At 37.0% G+C, this 25,697-nt stretch overlaps 1 protein-coding gene across 4 annotated transcripts in view; it reads left to right on the top strand.

Moving 5' to 3' along the window:
* Positions 1 to 25,697, top strand: part of LOC126162157 ((E3-independent) E2 ubiquitin-conjugating enzyme UBE2O) — a 227,908-nt gene that overhangs the window by 111,534 nt on the left and 90,677 nt on the right. For 2 of the 4 annotated variants that reach the window (XM_049918460.1, XM_049918463.1), the window contains 3 exons: positions 12,614 to 12,907; positions 19,004 to 19,161; positions 25,300 to 25,508. In XM_049918460.1, the coding sequence (XP_049774417.1) occupies positions 12,614 to 12,907; positions 19,004 to 19,161; positions 25,300 to 25,508 (661 nt within the window). Of the gene's footprint in view, positions 1 to 12,610; positions 12,908 to 19,003; positions 19,162 to 25,299; positions 25,509 to 25,697 lie in introns of all 4 variants that reach the window. The other 2 variants (XM_049918459.1, XM_049918461.1) reach the window with 1 other exon arrangement.

Raw genomic sequence — 25,697 nt, 5'->3', positions numbered from 1 at the left:
ACATACACACACACACACACACACACACACACACACACACACACTAACTTCAGTCAAATGACAACTTTATTAGAGGAGTATAATAGTTTGTACAAATTATTAAAGTTACTTTGAATTTATTTCATTCAAGTGGAATAAACCGGAATGCTGTGAAGTCATAAAAGTGTTTCGTGAACAGGTTATCAATAACATAAATTTAGATAAAGTGTGTGAAGGTTTGTAAGAAGTGTACTCCTTCATTTCCCACAGTTAAGTAATTGATGGGTGAAACCTAACATGACTGTTCTTATGGAGATGACCCATGTGAAGAGTGATTGTGGAAGAAACGTAGATCCACCACTTCATGCCAGAAAATGAAGCTGCCATTACAGAAGTGGATGGAAACAGATGGCTCTGCACAACATAGGGGATGGCTAAGTTGATTTTATCTGCTGGAGAGACTGTGGGCAGTATTTTCTGGGTTGCAAAAGGAATTCCTATGGAAAAGAGGACAGGGTTTATCCCAAAAGTTTCAAGAATAAAATTGTCCAGTTAACCAAAAGGGCTAGAGCAATGAAGTTTTCAAGAGGACTTGTGGTAAACGATCTTGGTTGATGAATACGACTTGGCTCGGTTGCCTCTGGGCTGTGATAGTGAGGGTCGCATTTCATGCATAGTTTACTTTGGAGATGTCAAGATTCAAGACACAGCCGTTAATCGAGCAGTGATAGGCAATAAAATTTTGCATTAAACTGAAGGGGAAAAAAAATCTGTCTCTGAGATGGTAGGCAAGATCCAAGATTTAGGAAGCCTTTGGGGAAGCCAAGAGTTTGAGTCGCAGTTGATGATTCAGGAAGACCTATAAAACTTTGATGGCAGTTTGGGGGGGGGGGGGGGGGGGGGGAGTGCAGAAACTTTTGGACAGAGATCAACAACTGAGTGTAAGAATGATAGCAGAGGATTGCAGAAATTCCAGAAATTGAATGGTTATCACATTTTCAGAATTGGATTAAGGATGGGAAAGCTGTGCACAAAGGTGGTCCCAAAAGTGGTGACCGATGAACAGAAGGAAATCCTTCCTGGCACATTAAAACTGTGTGCCAGGCAGAGACTTGAACTCGGGACCATTCCCTCAAGCGGACAAGTGCTCTTACCAACTGAGCATCCAAGCACGACTCATGACCCATCCCCACAGCTTCAATTCTGCCAGTACCTCATCTCCTACATTCCAAACTTCACAGAAGAGCTTGGATAGCTCAGTTGGTAGAGCACTTTCCCATGTGAGGCAATGGTCCCAAGTTTGAGTCTGTCCGGCACACAGTTTTAATCTGCCAGGAAGTTTCATATCAGCGCATACTCTGCTGCAGAGTGAAAATCTCATTCTAGAATAAAATCTGTGTGCTGAAGTGTCAAGAGTTGTTGGAATGCTGAGAAAGTGGCCCTCATTTTCTGTGTGGGATAGTGACAGGCTTTGAGACATGGATTTTAGAGTACAGTCTTGAATCGTGTGTCATTGCAGTGGGTAAAAGGCGCTGCATTAAGAAGGTTCCAGGTGACAGTTCCAGCAAGCCATTGTGGACTGGGCTAACTGATGGCAACAATACGTAGATGTGGAAAGAATGTACTTTAAAGATTTTTTAGGTTTATTCTTGGGATGTTTGGGGCAGACACTGTGAAAAAATAATTGGCAAAAACTACGCAAGTCCTTTGGATCTACTTTATGAAAAAAAAAAAGATTCCTAAGAGGAGGCCTGGACTCCATATGGAAAAATAATTGTTTCAGAAGGACAATTCACCTTCCCACAATTGATGCATTGGCAATAAAAAAGTTGAGAAGCTTGGAAGTAACAAAATGTTGTAACATCCCTCCTATTCCTATGTAAACGTTTTTAGTCAAGTGAAGATGAGTATATTACAGACATTCTATGATCAGTTTTGAAGGATAATGTCTCTTCACTATTATAATATTGGCCATACTGCATTGACCGAAAAGTGACCTAGATTGAAAACTAAATACTTCTTTGATCCTTCCCGCTAGCCTGAGAGGTGGAGTGCTGTGCAAATGGACTTTTGTATGTAACCTGGAATTCATTACATTAACATATGGTGTGGTGCTAATCCTTTGTTGGAAAAATAGTGACCCTGGCTGTCGATACTGTTCTTATGGGTATAATTTGTCTGTAGTGTGTTGTAAAAAAGAATTTCCTTTTGCATGTCCCCTACATCACACACACATCCTGTATATGTGATAACTAATCCTTATAGTTAAAGGTATCTGCATTTGATAAATGACTGATTCTTTAAAAAATATATCTGTGGTGCGGATGAAGTCTTCTTCCTCTTCCTCCCCACTTCTATTTTTATTTTCACATCAGCATCGGTCATTTGACATTCATTGCTGAATTAAAGGTTTCATCTAGACTTTGCCTTGCATTGTGATCTTCAGTGATACAGATATCTGTTACTGCTTGTGCTTTATATCATCTATTCTACTTCCATTAGCTTAATACCTCTGTCTTTTTAATTAATTAATATATATTTATTTATTTCCGCAGAAAACTTCTTGATCCAATTGCCACCCATAGCCTGGTTACATTTCTGCCCACCTCCATTTCAGTTTCATCTGCTCTGTTCCCTAATCATTTATTTGTTTTCATATCTTTTGTAGTAAGATCCAACATGAATTTTTAATGCTCATTGAGCACTTCTGTTTTTGAATTGTCTTTGCATTACAGCCCACTTCTACAAAAGTCAAGAATGGTAATACACTTAGATTGTTAGACAGGCTTGTATTATCTTTTCAAGCACATTAGAAGCTCAGTTTTGAAAATATTATATAGTTTACTAAAAGGACTGCAGGCTGTTTCTACTCTTCTGTTTACTTCATTTGCTGTCCATCCAATACTTGTATTACCTGATCATATTTTTGTGTCGGACCATGACTCGAACCCTGCCTTCAGCAAGCACTCACAGCTTCACCTCTGCCAATGCCTGTCTCCTACTTTCTAAACTTTGCAGACATTCTCTGCATACATTGTGAGATTAGCACTCCTGGCGAAAAAATTGGTAAGTAAAGCCGTTGCCCGCAAAAGGTAAGGCCCTTAGTTCAGGGCCTGGTCTGGCACACAGTTTTAATAATCTGGTAGCAAGTTTCAAAACAGTGCACTCACTACCTCACAGTGAGAGATTCAGTCTGTAGTTTATTAACTGCCCTTAATATTCATCAGCCGGTTCTGTGACTGTCTTAATTTGTACTATATTCCTTTCAATGTGTTCTCCTACATATTATAGTGTTACTATTGTTGATTTTTTACCCTATTTCCAAACTTGCTCTAACTTCTTCCATTCATTTGTGAAGTTTATCGCACTAGAGACCTAACGGTGTCATCAGTAAAATGGTGATTTACTATACAATCATCGTGAAAACATATAATCATAGAATTCTTTCTCTATGTTCATTGTTTTCAAAATTTTTGAGTCATTAGCCTGCAGCAAAACACAGACTAATTTTTCACAGTATAATTTGTAATATGGACTCTGTAGCCCCGTCAGAGTTAAACAATAAATACTGTCTTTTCATATATAAATTGTTGTTCTTTCAGGTGTTCTGCCATTGTTGTTGTGTACATTTTATGCACATTATTTCAACGACAAATCCAGTTGTCTTCTTTAGGTTTTAGGAGTTTCACTGTCATGTGTACTCACTGTCTCGTCTCGAATGAGATTGTGAACTACTGTTGGTTTTGCACCACTGTTTATAGCTGAATTAGATTCGTGACACCACTGTGTCTTTTGATGCAATTTTCTTGTCGGGTCCATCCTAATATTCTGTGAAACGCAAATTCTCTCAGCATTTCCCAGTTCTGGTGAATTGATGGCCAGCAAGGTCTTAAAGGCCCTCGCAAGCGGTCAAACATGTCTGACAAAGTTGCTTTTATCTAGCCATGGATTTGCCCAGCAAGCCCGTACATGTTCAGACAATGCTTGTCAGATTAACCTCAATTTGAAGCAGACGCTATTCGTGTTCATGTGTATTACGAGAGTAGTGAGAATGGCCACAAATGCGGACGAAGCAGTACTGGCATTGCCAAAGTCAATGTATTTAAAGAAGAAGAAGAAGAAAGCAAGACTCTGGTCCACGGAATGGCTTAAAATGAGATATTTACCCGTGAAAATACGCTAAAGGGATATTACTCTCAGAACCCTATGATTACATCAACTTTCTTCAAATGGACAATGAAACTTTTTAAAATTTACAAAGCCCCTCCTAAAAGAACAAACTTGTCTGTCAGATTCACTCTTATCTAGTCACAGATGTGTCAAACAAGCCCGTACACATAGTAAGAGAGCTTGTCAATATAACCTTAACTTTTGAAACAGACACTTTTGTGTATGCAGTATTTTGGCACTAGTGGGAATGGCTGCAAATACAGATAAAGCAATTTAACATTGCCTCTGGTACTGTGTTTGAAGAAGAAGAAAACAAGACGCTGGTCCAGGGGATGGTTTAAAATGATAAATGTACAACTGGAAATTTGTTAACAGAAATGTTTCGTTCAGAACCTGATAACAGCAACATTTTGCAGATTGCAGTGAAATGTTTCAATCACTTGTTTAACGTTACATCAGTGTCACATTGAAAAAGAAGACAGAAGTATGTGAAAATTTATTCTCTTCTACTTTGTCCTCTAATGATGGTTCATTAAAATACATGGGAACATTTAACCCACATCGCCCATGGAAACCTATGAAAAGGTATGAAAAAAAACTTTTTTAATTTCCCATTCATTAAACAAAATTCATTGTATATGTTTATTAGGTTCAGAACTATAGACGTGCCAAATCTGATGATTCTGTTTAATACACCCTGTAATATATTATGAAAAAACTGATGGTGTGGCAAGGGGTAGTCACTTATTATCTGTTGTGGCAAACATATATGTTGAACAGTCAAGGAGAGATAAAAGGAATGTCAACAACACTCCCAACTAAACACTAAACAAATCGGCTGTTGATGAGCAGTGCCTTGAATATAATCATGAAATGAAATACGATGAAACTAGTATTGTGATGCTTAAGCCTGATCTCTTGGATAGAATGATAAAGGAGCCTCTCAAAATAAAGACATCAGAAAACTTAATAAACAGGAACGGAGGTTTCAGTTAAAACAAGGTTGGGGTCCACCACTCAATTTATTTATGTTTGCCAGCCATCACATCCACCAGAGCTGGATGAGAGAATTTATGTCTTATGGAATACGAGTGCAGGCTCTGAAAAGCAAAAGACTATCAAAGGGCATCATGAGCATCTAGTATCGAGCTCAGCTATAAATAGTGGCACAGGTCCAACAATAGTTCCCTGTCTGGTTCTCACAAGACCAACAATAGTTCCCTGTCTAGTTGTAGCCCAAGCAGCAGGTACTTGTAACAGCACAACTTGCAGTACCCGAAGGAAGGGGCTGGAAGCAAACTATCAATCAATCACACCAAGAAAATGTGAGTGGTTGTACATACATTGTTACATGACCTTGCCAAGGGCTTTAGGTAGCCAGAAAAAAAGTTCTGCTTCAAAAACTAAAATATTTTAGCCTTAGTGACCCCCTCTTGCATGGACAGAGACCTGCCTTCATAGAAAAAAGTGGAGGGTAACATTGACAAACTGCACCACAGCAGGAAAACTGAACTAAAAACACGAGGGTATATAAAAATGTGGGGCGTTCCAGTGTTTGCTATTGGGCATCATTATATGACTAACCTATGTAAATTGACTTCAGAAGACTCTATAAACAGCAATGATGTCTCATTGTGCTTAGTTGAAGAACAACATGCCAACTTATTTTACATATTTGGAATAAGAATAGTTCGTAAAGTACACAGACATGTTACACAGGCTTCTTCAAATATTATAGAATTCTCACACCTACTTTACAGTCCATTATCCCCTTAAATGCAACAATTTAATGAAAAGGATAGTTGCTATTCACCATATAGCAGAGATGCTGAGCCACAGGAAGGCACAACAAGAAGACTGTCAAAAGGGCATTTGTCAAAAATAGACAAAAAACACACACACACACACACACACACACACACACACACACACACACACACATGACCCCGTGTGTGTGTGTGTGTGTGTGTGTGTGTGTGTGTGTGTGTGTGTGTGTGTGTGTGTGTGTTTCTGACATTCCTTTTGTTGTGTCCTTCTGCGATTTAGTATTTCCACTATACAGTGAGTAGCAACTATCCTTTTCATAGTATTGTTACATTCCATCCTGGATTTTCGCCGGCCGCGGTGGTCTAGTGGTTCTGGCGCTGCAGTCCGGAACCGCGGGACTGCTACGGTCGCAGGTTCGAATCCTGCCTCGGGCATGGGTGTGTGTGATGTCCTTAGGTTAGTTAGGTTTAAGTAGTTCTAAGTTCTAGGGGACTTATGACCTAAGATGTTGAGTCCCATAGTGCTCAGAGCCATTTGAATCATTTTGAACCTGGATTTTCCATTGTTTGATTTTCACTTAACCGTGTTTTTTATGGGAAAATTTCTGATCCAGATGAAATGTTATTTACAAAACTACAATACAGGGCACAAGTGATTTCTGTGTGAACTTTCCTTTCTTGTCTAGAGTTAGTGCTTTATTCTGGAGCAAAGATCTTCAGCAAGGTACAATCTGACATAAACCAAGAAATTGAGAACTGCTATAAAATAAAAATGAAATTAAAAGCATCCTTTATGAGCCTAGTCTCAAATTTTTTTGATTCTAGATCCAAGGACTGAGAATTCCTGTTAGCTAACCAAGAAATTGTAATACTTATTTTAAACAGCCATCTGTTCTTTTGACACTTTGATAACAACTGTTTGGTGACAGTTGTCAGTGTGATAATGTAGATATTAAGTTGGCAACAGAAAATGCAGCAGTCGTTTAATATAAAGCAACAACCTTTCGTTCAAAGAAGTGGCTTTCCTATTAATTTTGCTAGGTTATATTTACCTTTTGTGAGCATAGCTTATCAGTTCAACAATAATTATTAGTGATATTTCTATAATCTGTTTGACATTGTTAACAGACATTTTGACCTGTTTTAATATTCCTGAAAGTTCTCTTTTGTGGTGGGATTCATGTTCCATGATGAATGTATGGCTATTTTTAAAGCACTTGGTACAACCATAAAGTCTTATACACTGCCTGGGATTTCAGCTAAACTAGAAAGGGAACGGTTAACAATTCAGTATCTTCAAAACTTTGAGAACCAGTCTGCTATGTGAGATAAAAAAAGAGATGTTAAGTCACTAAGTGCAACGAAGTCAAGATGCTGAGGGGAAATAGACATGTTTGAAAAGTTCTCAGAGTCTGAGGAGTGCGGATGGTAAGATATTGGCATGTTTGTAATGAACTGAGACAGTTTCAGATGTCATCTTTCTATATCATATGTTGTGAATGAGATAAGTTTAAAAAATACTAAAATTTACACGTCATTTGTTGATTTTTTTGCGCAGTGAAACTTAGCAAAAGCAAACCACTATTCTTGTGGACTACTATTTCAACTCCTCATTGAAACCCATGCTTCGTCATCCATCAAGCAATGAGGAGAAGAAAGAAAACAATGTCCACATCTACGTTGTCAGAAATTCCTGTGTATCAGCACTGTTTATTTTTACAGTCAGCTACTCCACCAGTACAATAGTATGGGTACACTATACAGGGTGTCCCAGGAGAAGTGGTCAGTATTCAGGGAAAAGACAGGAACAGTCATTCGTAGCGCAGAAGTCTAGTAAACAGGGGCTCTAAAATGCATACCTTAAGACCTGAAAGCATATCTTCATCCTTGATACTTTGAAATAGGCCAACTTCTGCAGGAGGAATTAGGACCAGAATACCAGGTCACAAATTTTTTCAAACCAAGTGCTAGGCTGGATCAGGTGACAGAGGATTTAGATTCACTCTGTAAAGGATGTACCAGGGAAGACACCGTGGTTATTGTGGGAGGGCCAGGGAACAGTATTGACAGAGATCCTGGGTACAGTATAGAGTGTGACCTGGTAAAGATTGCGTCGGCATCAAGACACACCAATGTTGAATTTGTATCTGTCCTGAGACGCCATGACCGGCCTCATTTGAACTCTTCTGTTGGGAGAGTTAATTTTGAGTTGGAACGGCTGCTTGGGTTGGGTGCAGGGGCTCATATTGGTGTGGTTCCTGTTGATTCTCTCAGTAGGTGGGACTATACCAGGCACGGCCTACATCTCAACAGGAAAGGGAAGGGTAAACTGGCTGGGGTAATAGCAGGAAATTTAAAGGGGGGGAGGCACTACCATGAATGGTAAAATACCAGTGGTTACAGGTGTTGGAGCAGCACCTTTTTTATGATAGATAAGACAGAAAGATGTCAAGTTTTACGAGAGGTCAAGATTGAAACAAATCTTCAGTTTAGGAAAGAAATTAAACAGCACAATTCTAGCACATTAGATCACCAATCACAGCTGTCAATTATAAATTTTCACCAATCACCAGAAATTTTATCTCCACCAGGTTGTATCTCAGTGCTAGGTAATTGCATCGATGAGTTAAAGTCACCCAACCCATTTGACATAATCTGCCTCTCTGAACACCATGTGACCACTGGTATAGGAACTAGGCCTAAGCACAATGAGCAACTCAGACAGGAGAGTACTGCAAATGTTAGAATAAGGGAAGGTTCTCATAAAAGTATAATTAAAAATAATGTAAGTATATTTCATCAAAATATTGGGAGTTTAAAGAATAAAATAGATGAGCTTCTGGTTTGTTTAGAAGATTTAGAAGCTGAGGATGAAGTAGATATACTATGCCTGTCTGAGCATCACATTGTTACTGATATGGATAAGGTAATTGTATATTGGATATAAGCTCTCTGCACATGTAATTAGACAAAATATGGAGAAAGGAGGAGTTGCCATATATGTCAAAAGTTATCATTATGCAAAAAGTATAGAAACAAAAAAGTTTTGTCTAGAGAAACATATAGAAGCATGTGCCTGTGAGCTTAAATTAAATAAAGGCACATTTATAATTGTAACTGTATATAGGTCCCCATCGGCAAATTTTCATCTATCTCTGAAAAATTTGGACTCCTTGTTGTGCTATCTGTCAGACAGGGGGAAGCAAATTATTATTTATGGGGACTTCAATGTAGATTCTTTGAAAGAGGGTAATAGGAAAAATGACCTTGAAGCATTACTTGGTTCTTTCAATTTGACACCCGTTATTGATTTTCCTACTCAGGTGGTAAAGGATAGCAGCTCACTGATAGATAACTTCTTTATAGACCAAGATAAGTTTAACCAGATAAATGCTCAGCCTGTTGAGAATGGTCTTTCTGATCATGGTGCACAGCTAGTTACAATATATGACATAGCTCCATTCAGCAGTACTAAACAGTCCTCCAAAGTAGTACGTTCAGTCAACGATTTAACAATTGCAAATTTCAGGGAAAGCCTACAGCAGTTAGACTGGGATGAGGTGTACCATGAACCTGATGCCAATTTAAAATATAATTTATTTCATGACACTTTTGTAAATGCATTTGAAAGCTGCTTCCCCAAGAAAATAGTTAAATATACTCATAAGAAACCATGTAACAAACCATGGCTTACTAAGGGTATAAAAATATCTTGTAACCGGAAAAGGGAAATGTATCTGACAGCAAGAAAGAGTAGTGACCCAGAAACTATCAAACGTTATAAAAACTACTGTGCTATATTAAGAAAAGTTATTAAAAAATCCAGAAGTATGTGTATCATGTCTGAAATCAGCAACTCTGATAATAAAATTAAAACAATTTGGAATATTATTAAAAGAGAAACAGGTCAACCAAGAGCACAGGAAGACAGTATTACCATCAAATTGAATGAAAACCTCACGAACAAAAAGTTAGAAGTTGAAAATATTTTTAATAATCATTTTCTAAATGTTGTGGATATAGTAGGATCCAGGTGTTCATTAGAAGATGCTAGGCTGTTAATGGAAGAGGCCATACCTATGCAATTTGATACAATTGAAATCTCACCCACTTCTCCCTCTGAAATTAGGAAAATAATAAACTTGCTTAAAAGAAAAAACTCACATGGAATTGATGGCATTTCCAGCAAAATACTAAAAGCTTGTTCTCAGCAGATAAGTAAGATTCTCGGCCACCTGTGTAATAGCTGTCTGGAACAGGGCATTTCCCCTGATAGACTGAAATATGCTATTGTTGTACCTTTGCATAAAAAAGGGGATAGATCTGATGTCAACAATTACCGTCCAATCTCCCTTCTAACAGCTTTATCCAAAATTTTTAAGAAAGTAATGTATTGAAGAGTAGCTTCACAAATCTGTAAAAATGAAGTACTAACAAAATGTCAGTTTGGTTTCCAGAAAGGTTTTTCAACAGAAAATGCCATATATGCTTTCACCAATCAAATTTTGAATGATCTGAATAACCGATCACCACCCATTGGGATTTTTTGTTGTGGTCTCTCAAAGGCTTTTGATTGTGTAAATCATGAAATTCTGCTAGACAAGCTCAAGTATTGTGGCATGAGTGGGACAGTGCACAAATGGTTTAATTCGTACCTAACTGGAAGAGTGCAGAAAGTTGAAATAAGCAGTTCTCATAATATGCAAAGATCAGCACATTCCTCAAACTGGGGAACTATCAAGAATGGGGTTCCACAAGGGTCGGTCTTGGGTCCTTTGTTGTTCTTAATATATATTAATGACTTGCCATTCTATATTCATGAAGAGGCAAAGTTAGTTCTCTTTGCTGATGATACAAGTATAGTAATCACACCTGACAAACAAGAATTAACTGATGAAATTGTCAATACTGTCTTTCAGAAAATTACTAAGTGGTTCCTTGTAAACGGACTCTCACTGAATTTTGATAAGACACAGTACATACAGTTCCGTACAGTGAATGGTATGACGCCATTAATAAATATAGACCTTAATCAGAAGCATATAGCTAAGGTAGAATATTCCAAATTTTTAGGTGTGTCCATTGGTGAGAGATTAAATTGGAAGAAACACATTGATGATATGCTGAAACGTTTGAGTTCAGCTACTTATGCAATAAGGGTCATTGCAAATTTTGGTGATAAACATCTTAGTAAATTAGCTTACTACACTTATTTTCACTCATTGCTTGCATATGACATCATATTTTGGGGTAATTCATCACTGAGGAGTAAAGTATTTATTGCACAAAAGTGTGTAATCAGAACAATAGCTGGAGTCCACCCAAGATCATCCTGCAGACATTTATTTAAGGATCTAGGGATATTCACAGTAGCTTCTCAGTATATGTACTCTTGTATGAAATTTGTTATTAACAACCAAACCCAATTCAAAAGTAATAGCAGTGTGCATAACTACAATACTAGGAGAAAGGATGATCTTCACTATTCAAGATTAAATCTAACTTTGGCACAGAAAGGGGTGAATTATACTGCCACTAAAGTCTTTGGTCACTTACCAAATAGTATCAAAAGTCTGACAGATAACCAAAAAGTGTTTAAGAAGAAATTAAAAGAATTTCTGAATGACAACTCCTACTCCATAGAGGAATTTTTAGATATAAATTAAGAAAAAAAAATAAAAAAATAATAATAAAAAAACAAAAAAAGTTGTTAAATTAACTTAATTATGTCATGTATTGGAAAATTTGACTCGTTCCACATCATTATGAAATATTGTATTCATGATCCATGGAACTAGTATTAATCTAATCTAATCTAATCTAATCTAATCTAATCTAATCTAAAGGTCTCTTCTAGTGCATGATTTTCGTTTTTTGAGAGGTGGCAGTGTGGGCCAAAACAAGAAAAAGACTCTGGTAAACATGGGCTGTAAAGTATATACCTTAAGCGGTGTGGGAACTTTATTAGATACTGTGAAACACATTTCTTCTATCATAACTATTAAGCTCATAACTATTAAGGATGCATTTCAGAGCCCATGTTTACTAGACTATATTGCTTTGAATGATTGGTCCTGTCTTATCCATAAGTATTCACCATTCCTCCTGGGACACCTTGTGTTACTTGCATGTGGTAATTTATATGTGGTAATTGTGAATATATATGAATATAATAGAGGGAAACATTCCACGTGGGAAAAATATATCTAAAAAGAAAGATGATGAGACTTTCTTTTTATATATATAATCTTTTTTTCCTAGCCACACTAACCTTACTTCTGTGGTACACTATATCCGTACATGTGGAAAAATGGAAATGTCAGTTGGAACTTACTTCTCTCTTTTACTGCCCATACTGTGGTAATACTTTGGTGGTGATGGAGGTCTAGGAAACAAAGTTTCATCATAGTGAGTTAACAAATTTCAAATTGTTACTGGCAACCCGCCTTGGTTTCACATGGAAAGCATTTAGTATCTATGGCCGGGTGACTTGTCTAGTGTAACAGTTATAATTTATATACATGAACCTTCCTCGTGAATGAGTCTATGTATTAATGAAAACAGTATAATCATTACAGTAATTTGTGAAATTAGCCTTCATGTACAGACAGAAAATGATGTGTGGACTTTAATTCATAGTATGTAGTTATTATTACAATAAGTTTTTTATTTATTTATTTTTATTTTCCTCATAGCAGGTATGATGGAAGTTATACCAGCTGCAGAAAGGAATGGTACTGAAGGTGGAGATGAAGAAGAAAAAAAACAGCAGATTGTCCCCCAGGAACAGCTGGTCCAAGAGCAACATCAGGCTGTTCCAGTGGCACCTGTCTCCAATAGTGGCAACCCTAGTTTGCTTCCACCTCCGCCACCACAGACAGCTGCATCGCCTGAACAGCCAAGTAGCATGTCTGACTGGGATACGGAGGACACTGCTAGCATATCAGACACAGCTTCTGTTAGCAGTGGCTGTAGCTCTACTGGATCACAAGGTGAAAAATCTATTACTTACATTGATAAATGGTTAGTGACTCCTGGACTAGATAGCATGGGTTTTGCCATTTTCTTCTTTCCATCTGCTGTGAGCTAATAGTATGATGCAATAATAGAACGTATTCTGAGTTCAAATATAATAAAGTATCTATAACATAGGTCATGTGAAACCTGACTCGCCCTTTTCTCACATGACATCCTGAAAGTCAGGGATCAAGGCAGTCAGGTAAGTGCAGTATTTCTTAGTTTCCGAAAAGCATTTGACTCAGTACTACACCTTCGCTTATATCAAAAGTATATGGGGTATCAGACGAAGTATGTGACTGGGTTGAGGATTTGTTGGTAGGAAGGACGTTGCATGTTATCTTGGATGGAGAGCCATCGACAGGAAGTAACTTTGGGTGTACCCTGTGGAAGTGTGTTGCGTCTCTTGCTATGTATGTTGTGTATTAATGACCTTGCAGACAATATTAGTAGTACCCTCAGACTTTTTGGAGGTGATGCTGTTATCCACAACGAAGTGCAGTCTGAATGGAGCTGTACAAATATTCAGTCCTAGTGGTGCAATGATTGGCAACTTTCTTTAAATGTTCGCAAATGTAAAATTTGACAGTTCAAGGGAAAAAAAAACATAGTATCCTATGACAGGTTTGTTTGACCTATGGGAGAATGTCACTGAAATTTTGAAAGAACTGAACTGGCAGAATCTTGAAGATAAGCAGAAACTATCCCCAGAAAGTCTCCGACGAAGTTTCAAGAACTAGCATTAAGTGATGATTCTAGAGATATTCTACAACCTCTACATGTTGCTCTCATAGGGATCATTAAGATAAGGCTAGATTAATTACAGCACACACAGACGTTTAAACGATACTTTTCCCAACTCCGTATGTGAACGGAAAGGGAAAGAGCCATAATAGCAAGTGTAGTGAAGCATACTCTCTGCCATGCACATCGTAAGTGATTCGTAGAGCATAGATGTAGATGTAGAGTAATTATGTTGGTCAAGTGTAAAATTAATAATTAAATGGTTCGATTTGAACCTTCCAATCAGCTTTGAGATACATAGCTTATACTAAATCTTTGTATGTTTGGGGAACCACCATTCCACTCGATGGTTCCAGTTTCATGTCTGAACTGGATTTCAGTCAGAGAAAGCCAAAGGTATATAAATTCCAAAATGACTTTGTCAGTTGAGTGTATCTAGTGTTCCTGTATTGACAGTGCCATTATCGGGTAGCAAATATTAGTAAAGAAGATCAAAACAAAGTTAAAACAGTCACACTATTGATTTTTTTTAGCTCTATTTCACTGATTTGGGAGTAAATTTTAGTCAAAGTACCAATGTGTAGTACTATAAAGATAAAGCAATCTGAGATCCTTGGTGTTAACGTTATTAACTTGAATGTGTGATCAGGTACAACCGCATTTTAGTTCGTAGAATAGCAAATTGTATGTACACAGAAGTTGCTTATGGAAAAAGTCTTTGTGTACAAAAGTGCAATCTGTAAATATTTGATAGGAAAGAGAGAGGTCTGCTATTGGGTAGTGAATTTTCTATCAGCGTGAAAAATTTAAGGAACTACCAAATAAGTAATTCATTCACAGCATATAATTGAATATGCTGTTCATAAGAATAACAATAAGTTTTCAGAATACACTTCAAAAGTTACACTTTAAAATGTGACAGATTTAACAATGTAATCATTTGTGAAGGAGAAGACATGCTGGCAGAGAGATACTACACTACATTTAAGAAAGAAAATAAACATTGAAATTAAAATAGCTTTTGGTTCGTTGTGAGGATCTATGATTTCATACATGGTGAGTAAATATGAGCAAAATGTTCATGTCGAAGAAGTGTCCCCAAACAGTAATGCATATTTATCATTAATCGTTGCTACATGTTTAGCTGCTTTTTTGTGAATGCTAAAAGCAAACGTTTACCAAAATATCTGACAGTTCAGGTAGTAAAGCAGGTTTCAAGTTTGATTTAAAATCATTTCTTCTGGACAGATATTTCAGTTTGATAGATGCATTCTTAATTACAAACTGATACCCTGTAACTAGTCTTAGTATAGGTGCCAGAGTAGATTTAAAAGACATGTCCATGAAGTTAAATTTAGGCTAGTGTGCCATTTAGGAACTGGCAATGATCAACAAGCAGTATCCACAATGATGTAGCAATTACGTCTATGTATTCTGTACACTGAAAATAATTTGGGAGTGAAAGTACCAGCTTACCATATAGCAGAAGCACTGAGTTGTTGACTGGTGCACAAACAAGACGGAAGACTTTGCTAGTGTTCCAACGAATGCTTTTTTGGGGTAGATCCCCACCCCCCACCCCCTGCCTGAATGGAAATGTTGTGACAGCTGAATACGCAGTGCCAGGACTGCAGTTCAGCAGATACTGTCTGGTGAAGGTATATGTTGGATTGGGCGGGGGATCTTGCTAGGGTTTAAGGGTTTAAACTACATGTTATCATGCCCAGAAGTGAGGGACATCCTACCCACAATCCTTTCCATCTATCCTGAAGTGGTATGCCACTGCCCACCCAATCTACACAATATCCTGGTCTATCCTTTTGCCACACATTTCCAACAGCTTGCACCTGGGTCATATCCTTACAAAACCTGTTTGATTTCTTCCACCCAGCACATTCTGCTCCAGTCCCGTCACCAGCTTATCCTATCTCATCAGAGGCAGGGCCACATGTAAAAGGAGTTATGACACATAGCAGCTCTGCTGTCATGTCTGCACAGCATTTTGTGGGGACATGACCATCAAACGATTGTCCAGTTGAATGAATGACTGTTGCCAAGCTGTAGCCGAGAGTGGAGTTGACCACCCAGTAGCAGAACGCACTGCTGAGCATAACAAGCTTGATTCCATTGGCTGCATCGCAACCTGAACCATCTGGATGCTTCTTCCAAGTACCAGCTCTTCTGAATTACATAGAGGCGAATTATCCTTGCAACCAAGTCACAGTCCTGAGAATTCATCTGAAAGCTAGAGATGGTCTTAGTATTGTTTGTGCACCTGTTACCAATTTGGTGCCACTACTATCTGGTGAGTTGTTACCAAAACTCCATAAATTACAGACATTCTATCACAAAATTTGTGCTGGCTCATTCCACATAATTTCCATAAAAAAACATCATTCAAATAATCTGTGGAAAATTTTAACTAACCAACTACTCTGCAGTATGACTTCCACTTTACCTGGGACCTCTTGTTGCCATTGTTGGAAATGACATAATAGTTTCACAGTGCAAGGTCATCATTGTTAGTGTGACGAGACAAAGAAAAACAGTTAGCTCGTTCAGAGAAAACAGGACAAGATTTTGTACGTTATTAGGATACATGATGTGATTGATCTGTTGAGTAAAACTGAACATCATAATAGTGATTACCTCGAGCTATGATGCATTTGAAGGGAAAAAAGTTATTGCCATATTTTGTGGCAACTTAGCGAAATAAGAAAATATGAGATATTATTTTGTGATTGCTTGTAGAGTTTAATTTTTTAAATTTTGTTACTGGTCTGTAATAAATTTCATATAAAAATTTATTATGTTTTTGTTGTTAATAGTGATTAAAATATTGTTAAAAATCTGCAATCATTCAATTTTGCAGCTTGATGTTGAGCAAGACCAGCTTCCCCACTATCCTAGCTATGAATAAATCAGCATATGCATGCTTCATTATCACCATTGTTATTATTATTGTTATTATTACTGTTACTATTGTTATTGTTATTGTTACTTATTTATCAGATGTCTCCAAATGAAATTCATACAGAGGTACTACTTCAATTACTCTCACTATCACATCAGAGGTTTGATGAGAGAGTTAGCTTTTAGAGCATATGACTGAGGAGAGAGTGAAAGCTGAAACTAATAGCATAAACTTTCAAATTATAGTACGAATTGCTCTGACTAAAATTTAAGCACAGTTATGCATCTCATTGTGTTTATATGCTTCTATATCAGGTTAGTGTAGCTCATTGTCATTAAGCAGATTTGTTACCCAGAACGTGATAGTATAGTGGCAGCTCAGGAAGGTTGATTTTTACTTCATTGGATACAAAATAGGTCTTTCATGTAAAGATTTTATTTTTCAAAGAAAAACTCAAGTCAGTCTCTATGGTACAAACATTGGAAAACATTTTGTTTGTCCTATTGCAATGATTTTGAAGAACTAACCTTGAAAACTGATTCTTAATCTTAACAGTTCGTTTTGTGGATGCGAAAACTGCTTTTGAGTGTGCTCTGTGGAATAAGAGTTAGTTAGGGTACAAGAACTATCGCAGAGCCACCTAAAATAGTCAATAATCACAACTTAAGCAGTCTTACGCTTTGTGTAAGGTTTCTTGTTTTACAGACTGTAGACATCGGTATATCAGTGAGTTATTGGACAAACTGAAGCCACATGAATGAAACGACATTTAATTGTGGTCCTTGTGTTTGGGTACATCCTGATTCAGAACATAAGGTGTAATTAGGTCATATCAAAGAATTTCAGGCTGGATTAAACAGTTGTGTAAAATGTAATAATGGAAGAGGATTTTAGGCAGTAGAATGTGATGTGTTTCATTGGAAGAGAAAGTCACTTGTCTTCTCGAAACCTCATGCCCCAGGACCAGTCTTACACTTTTATATTCATCTGAGGTTGGTTTGATTTCCATAGTTCTTTGTGACACTATTTGCTAGTTACTGAATGACACTGGATTATTCTCAGTGAGAACCATTTTGAAACACATTATTCCCAAGAATCACAATCGACCACAACATATTTGCCATTTTTAAGGAAAATTTGTACTTTGAAACAAGCCATCCTCACTGATGAGTTAAATATGACAATAGCTGGACCACCCAGTATGTATGGATTTCATGGAGCCAGTTTGCCCCACACTACATATTTACCATTGAGAGAACTGCTTACATTTAATTATTCAGCAGAGCTGACATGCTTAATTGCATTGGTGGTACCATCAGTCTTAATAAGGATCAAGCTATAATGGAACTGCTGATGTCACACAGTCCAAGGGTACAAGAGGATGTACATGTGATCCAGTTTTTAACAAGATTGTTCAGCCATCCATGTCACTAAATGTGATGACGATCATATGGAACAGGGTGAAGCAGCTTCTCAGATATGGTTTGCCACAATTTTCCATGATTGGAAGCTGCATTCCGCATTTCTGTACTCTTGACACAAATTAGTGAGGGATGTGACCCATTTATCTACTCGTGATGATATTAATTCCTTATCATTTATGTGGGATACCTCTCATTGGTAGCATCTGGGTATAATGTTCACACACGAAAGAAAACTAACCATTTTAAGGACCAGTAACACTAGAAAAAGTAATAGGTGAATCATTTGCATAATAAGTGTTATAGAATACATTAATTTCATGAAATGGGATCAAATATCAGTCATTACTTCTGCACTTAGGATACATGCACCAGTCATCTAGTTAAGCTCCTGATGTATGGGATGCATGCCATCTCACACAATAAAAGGTTGTCTTGTGTATTACTGTTACGTATCTGCCTATCGATGTCAGCCTGGTATTTGGGCAGAACACAGAAGCTATAGCAAATATTCTACTCTAATTACATGATTTTTTTCATTGAACTTGTTCAAAGGAATCCACAATTCATAAGATGACTTTCACAAAAGTAATATTCATGTGTTTATTATTTCAGCTTCATTGTTTGAAATTGCAGTTTGAGCCCGTGAAGCTTTAAATGTGTATGTCTCAATTTTTCTGACTTTGAGGGAGGTTACATTAATTCAAGATATCATTTCTAATCACTCATCAATAGGTAATTCACTGTTTTTACATGAAAGAAACCATATGCATGTGACCATTTTGTTTTGCCAATAAGATATGATTTAAAAATGAAATTTGGAAAGGATTTACAAGACTCTGAAACAGGAATACCACTTACCAGACTCTGATAATTAACAGTTGCCATCTCATGTCATGGAATGGTGGCTTTGCTAACTCATAATGTAATGTCATGTCACTGCCTAATTTAGTGATGCAATGACATAAGTTTTACATTTGTGCTTTGTTTAGGCAAAAAGAAACGGGGCCCAGCCTTGATGACAAAAGTTTTAAAGAAAAAGAAGCTTCTCCGTACTCGGAAACGTGCTCCCCCTGTACAGTTGACACCTGGAACACGTGTTGTTGTAGAAACACTTTCAACTTCTTCAGTAGCTGATGTGGTGTGGCAGGTATGTATTAAAGATGCATCTGTGTAATATGTGGATTGGAATGGCCACTCAAAACATCAACTTGTGCAGGAATATTTCTTGCAGGTACAGTTAGCTGCTGTAGGAGAAGGTGTAATTAAGAAGAAAATATTAATTTTGTGAAATACTCAAGTGATTCAGTAAAATAAAATATTCTCTCTATTTGCTAGTAGTCTGAATTTTAATCATTTGCATGTATCATAGTGTGGCCTAGAAAATGAATTCATCTCTGATGCCTTATTAATTTTGCCTTTGATAGTCTCCTGAGTGTTAATTTCACTAATTGGGAATAGCTGCAAGTTTCTTGCTCAATGTTAATATCTGCAACAAACTTACTTCTCCTGTTTCTCTCTTAATAAATAAAATACTAATTCCAGCAGGGTGAGAATTCGTTTTGTATGCTCGCAATATTATAGACAGGGTGTATATGCCCCAGGAAAAATGCAGGAATTTTTTCATCGGTGAGAAATCTGGGAAAAACTCTGGAAATTTTTAGAATTCCAGGAATTTGCCATTGTTTTAGTTAAATTTTGTAATTTCAACTGGTAATGACTGATACTGTAACAAAGAATTTTACTTTGGTTTGCTACTGCAACAGTAAAACATAAACAAGAGAATAACACTAAAATAAAACTTCAAATGCAAAGAAAATGCGCCATTTACAACAAAAACCACCGACAACAAAATGTGTGAAAGACTATGCAATATTTCATAACAACAGATTGCTTTTCATGTAGGATCTAAAAGATGGTGGGCCTCGTTTTGATGAGTGTGATGTAACAACTGTTTACATTTGTAGCAAGTCATGGGAAAACATTGTGAATAGTGGTTTGAGAAGTGTTACTTTCAAAGTAAATTTCCTTTTACCCAATTTGAATTATGTTGTGTGTTGTGTGACGAGGTTCTTAAATTGCAGGGCATTAGACTTTCTTTCAAAACTTAACACTGAGGATCAGCCATTTCGAAAAATGTTTTGCCCAGAAGACCAGACATATATGCCCTAATTTAAAATTTTACTGGCACATTTGTTTTTAATGTATCTTAAAGAGTAACACATGCTAAAAAAAGATCAAGGTTCAAGGTTAGTTTTTTGTATTTATTTTAGTTCTTTCATAGTTTACAAATTATGCTACAGAAATGGTGGAAAGTATAATTGTTCTTCAAAAAAAGTGTGAAGTGAGTTATTGAACAGTTTCACATGCAATCAGCTTTTCTGTGGAAATGTCTTTGCTCATTGGAACATGTATTCATTCAGGTAACCAGGGTGTATACGACCCGGGAGATCCGGGAAAAACCAGGGAATTTTTTCATCAGAGAAAACAGGGAAAAATCTGGGAATTTTTTAGAATTCCAGGAATTTTTCGTTATTTTAGTTTTCAGTTAATTTTTTTGTAATATTGACTGGTAAGAACTGATACTCTAACAAAGTATTGCCCAGGTGTGGGAATATCGTAGATCCGGAGTTGATGAGCAGAACAGTCTGAATTATAGTGGGGAAGTGTGTAGTCTCCATGTGACCCGTGTTTACATTTAGTGATTTTGCTGTTTTTTCTTCATTTACTGCTCTCCTGTCAAATGAAAACAAAGCAGATTTCTGTCACCGGGAGCTATCAAGTGAATTAAAGTACATTCACATAATTATGAAAGGCTAAAACATGTTGTTAGCTTCAGATTTTATTTTATTTCCACATTTCTGGCATTAATCAACTTGCAGAACAATGAAGTTATTTTTGTCGGTTTGCTAAAGAAATTTGGCCTTTATTAATCTTTCCTGCTGAGGCAGCAGTCAATGTATTTGAATCAAAGTGTTTAATTCTACACTATTGGCTAGTTTCAACTGCACGCTGCATTTCAAGTGCACGTTTTCATCTTAGTGCACGTATGGCATTATGCCATAATAAAGAACCAAACATGAGAAATACAATACTGGTACTCCAAGAAATTCCCAAAAACCGCACTGAAAAGCTTAATATCAGGTCGAGGCCTATTTCATTGGGAATCTGGACATATGAATGTGCACTTTAAGTGTGTAATTTAAATGTGCACATCTTAGTGTGGTTCACAAAATTTCGATACTTTTGGAGTATCCTCTGATGTCTTGTTTCTTTTATGACGTAATGTAAGATCTTTTAATGTTTTACACGTACGAACATACGGTCTTCCTGCATCATCGTAGCCATGCAAGCGTGGTCACGCCTGTTATCTGGCTCTCCCTGAATGGAATGAACCTGTTTCTAACATGTCGTGGGAAAATAATGTGAATGGTGGTTTGAAAGCGTTACTTTAACAGTAAATTTCCTTTTACGCAAGTTGGACTATGTGCGAGAATGTACAATGAATTTCTTAAGTCACAGAGTGTTTGACTCTCATTTAAAAATCAACTCTTTGGTGACGATCCATTTAGAGGAATTTCAAGCCCAGAAGATCAAACATTTATATCGTTATTATGAGCAAATTGATGTAGTACTACGGGAAGCCCTCTTTCCTCTCTGGTAACTAATTTATTTGTGGAAAACTTCAAGGACAAATCAATGGACTCGACTAAAAATTGTGCTGGCACATTTGTGTTACATATCCTAAAGTGTAACATGCGCAGAAAACATCAACATTATATATGAAAGCCTAGCTTCTCTTGTGGTATGTAAAAGCTTTGTTTTTCTAGTAGCACCACTACGTATATTAATTTAAAACATTAACTTTTCCTGTTTGTGTATTTGCGCTACTTAACAGTGATGTTACTATTGGCTGAGTACATCACGTATCCTATGGTCTCAATATCCGCTGTCATGCTCTCATTGGCTGGCAAGATCATGTGACATGAGCTATGACTGGCTTACAAAAGCGCATCTCAATTTCAATTTCAATGGATTGGAAAGTAACATGTGGTGTTTGGTGGAATACGAATTCATACTTTCGTAATACGAAAATATGCAGCGAACATGTTGCTGCCCTTCAAAGATCTTTCCAAAACATGTTTTTCTCCCCGAGTTTTGTTTTCTAAAGTGCCAGGAAATTCTACGTCCGTGTATAAAAACATAACCATTCAAGGGATTGAAAAGTTGTACAATTCAGAGGGAAAATCTACTGTCATTTGACATGGAAAAAGTGTGTTTTCATCCGGGAGAAACTGTATTTTTAACAAGGAAATCTGGGAAAAATCCGGGAATTTTTTTTCCTTGTCCTTGTATACACCCTGGTAACCCATGAAATGTTTGGTGCACAGCAGTGAAATTTAGAAACATGCTTGTCAGAAATATTCTCCTATTTCAATTTAATCTGTATTCTTGTAATCCTGGCTAACCATGCCCTTGGAAAAAACAGCAAAAATTTTCTGCTGACCAATATTATATGAGAGAGATTAATTTTTCTTGTAGGTATATTGTGTGTATATTAATTTAAACCATTAACTTTCCCTGTTTGTGTGTTTGCACTACTTAACAGTGATGTTGTTATTGGCTGATTACATCATATGTCCTATGCTCTGAATATTTGCTATGTTTGGATAGTGAGATCATGTGACGTGAGCTTTAGTTTAAAGACCAAAGCACATCGGAATCTTGATTTCAGTGCTTTGGAAGCTACTGTGCGATATTTGGTGGTATTTGTGTTCATATTTTCATAATACAAAAATATGCAGCATAAATGTTACCTAGCATCAAAGATCTTCCCATAACACATTTTGTTTTGTTTGGCTTTGTTTCCTAAAGTGCTGGGAAGCTCTATGCCGGTGGGTGAAACCTTAACCATTCAAAGGATTGCTAAGTTTTACAGCTGTGAAGGAAAATATATTGCCACCTAACACAGAAAAAACGTATTTTCATGAAGGGTATAGTGTATTTTCATTCAGGGAAAGTGCATTTTGATCTGAGGAAAATGGTATTTTTAATAGGAAAATCTGCTCTCCTCTCTCCCCCCCCCCCCCTCTCCCCCCAAATATGCAAAGCTGTATATACCTTGCAATTACTAATTTTGCAACTGTGGTTATAATGTGCTGTGTTAAATATTTGTTAGGAAAATGGTATACCGTATTTACTCGAATCTAAGCCGCACTTTTTTTCCGGTTTTTGTAATCCAAAAAACCGCCTGCGGCTTAGAATCAAGTGCAAAGTAAGCGGAAGTTCTGAAAAATGTTGGTAGGTGCCGCCACAACTGATTTCCGTCGTCGAATATATGTAGCGCTGCATAGCCATGCTTTGCCGGCACAAAGATAAATACTAACGCCAAAACCTCCGCGTCAGTAAATAAATTAAAAAAAAAAAGGGTGGAAGACGAGCCTTCTTCTCCGCCCCGAGTTTCGATCACTGCATTTTATACATTATCCACGAAGTAAATACAAATTCTGTATTGTTCATCTTCGAATGTAGCAGCATTTCAATGTTGAATGTACTACGAAAATCCGACTGGGAAGACTGTGATGATTTGTCAATATGGTCAACCCTACGTTCTGAATTTTTTCCTACCTGTGAGAAGAGATGGTTGCTAATTGGAACTTTTATGAATTGTGAATCACATACAGTATTCTCTTCGCCATAAGAATAATACGAATATAAATATTTTGCCGTGTATTCTTTCGTGTTTGCTGCTATCTCATTTAAATCCTGTCTGCCTAATAAACTACGAAACTAGGGTGAGACAACAGCAAACGCGGAAGAATATACATATCATGTCATGTTTATATTCGTATTATTCTTATGCCTAATAGTGATACAGTCAGAAATGAAGCACGGCAATTGACTCGATTTTTAAATCTAAGATGACTAATTTCTGTGCAGAATGTAATGTACTAAAGAGGCGTCTGCAAAGATTTTCAAACGGAGAAAAATTTTCGCTAAACTCTCGTTCAGAATGCCTTCTATCAAAAGCAGTCTATTATTTGGTTCTTGTTGATCATTATCAAAGAAAGCAGCAGTGTAAGTAACAACAAATAGCAGTCTCTTGCCATTGTTTCGCTAATGAGACGATTTCTCTCTTTTTTTTTATTGTAAGCGGTGTTAGCGTACACAAAAGCAAGCCATGCCGCGAGCGGCGACAGGCCGTGAACACGCACTATCAGAATGCGACAAACAATGCGTGACACAGTACAGTAATGCATTTTCAGCTTAGAGTGACGTAAACACCTATAACAAACAGAACGGCACTTACCAGATCAAAGCAAAATAAGCAATCAATTCAAACCAGACGAAGCACGTGAAAAAGGAAGGGTACCCGTATAAATACGGACGGAGCGCATGACGCATAGCAATGGCTACCTAGTAAAGCTTAACTGCTAAGCTTACGACTTGAACCTACTGTAGCTGTATCGTCATTCATTCGACCTAAATTGCGTCTCATATTACAATGGACCAACTTTGTTTCGATTTGGCGGTGTGGCCTAAAACTTTTCTCTCCCCTTGAATTTCGAGTCTCAAATTTCAGGTGTGGTTTAGATTCGGGAAAATTTTTTTTCTTGATTTCAAGTCTCATTTTTCAGGTGCGGCTTAGATTCGAGTGCGGCTTGGATTCGAGTAAATACGGTAGATAGTACATTTGTTGAAAAAGCACAACATGTTTCTAACATTTATCTTGATGCCAGAGTGACAAAAATGTTGCAGATGTTCTTTGCAAGGGCTGTTACACACGTGAAGCTGTTTTCCTGGCTGCATTATTTGACTTGCTTGCAACTAGTCTTTTTTTAAGTAGCCTTCATTTTTGTGTGGGAGAGTAAAATAATTTATAAAAGGAGCTGACTTCTTTTCATCAAGTGACATATTGCAAAGAATAAATATTTAATTAAAATGTGATTAAAATTCTGGTAGTCATTGGTAGACATTTTCTTTTGTTCACTGTAATGTAAGTTTCGCATTGAAGATATTTGCGACAAAACATTTAGTAATGTAATGTAGAAATATGGCTTTATTGGCTAATATATGTAACGCAACCTACTGCAGCACCTAGACAGCAGGACAAATGTCATTACCTGAAAATAAATAAAAATTGTTGATTAATGGCATGCAGTATTTGTTCGCTGACTTATCATAGGAGTAGCTGTTGCAAAGATATTTTGTGTTTTTTAGTCTTGTGGCTGTTCTCAGGAAAGAGGTAATGCATTTATTATATTTTAAGCTACTTTTCTTCCTCTAGGATGGTTCTGTAGAGTACAATATTCCATCAACTGAGCTGTATCCAATACACCATCTGGATGATCAAGAATTCTTTCCTGGGGATTTTGTGATTGAAAACAAGGAGGATGCATGCATGAGAGTGTATGGTGTTGTTCAAAGTGTGGACCATGCTGGACGTACTGCCACTGTCAAATGGTTCAAGACATATGCTTCTCTCGAAACTCCTCAGTAAGTGTCTCTAAAATAATTGAAATAAAGTTAATGATGTAAATTAAGTTAAACTTTGTCTGTTGAACTACACATTCATAGTCTTTAATGTCACATAATGAGACATAAATATGGGTATGCTTAATTACATAGACTTGTTGGTACTCATTTACAAATAACAGATAATAATTAGGAAAAGATCTCTTAGAT

This window comes from Schistocerca cancellata, chromosome 2 (assembly GCF_023864275.1).
Source record: "Schistocerca cancellata isolate TAMUIC-IGC-003103 chromosome 2, iqSchCanc2.1, whole genome shotgun sequence".
Lineage (NCBI taxonomy): Eukaryota > Metazoa > Arthropoda > Insecta > Orthoptera > Acrididae > Schistocerca > Schistocerca cancellata.
The sequence above is the reverse complement of the archived record's forward strand: the minus strand, read 5'-3'. Positions and strand labels throughout refer to the sequence as shown.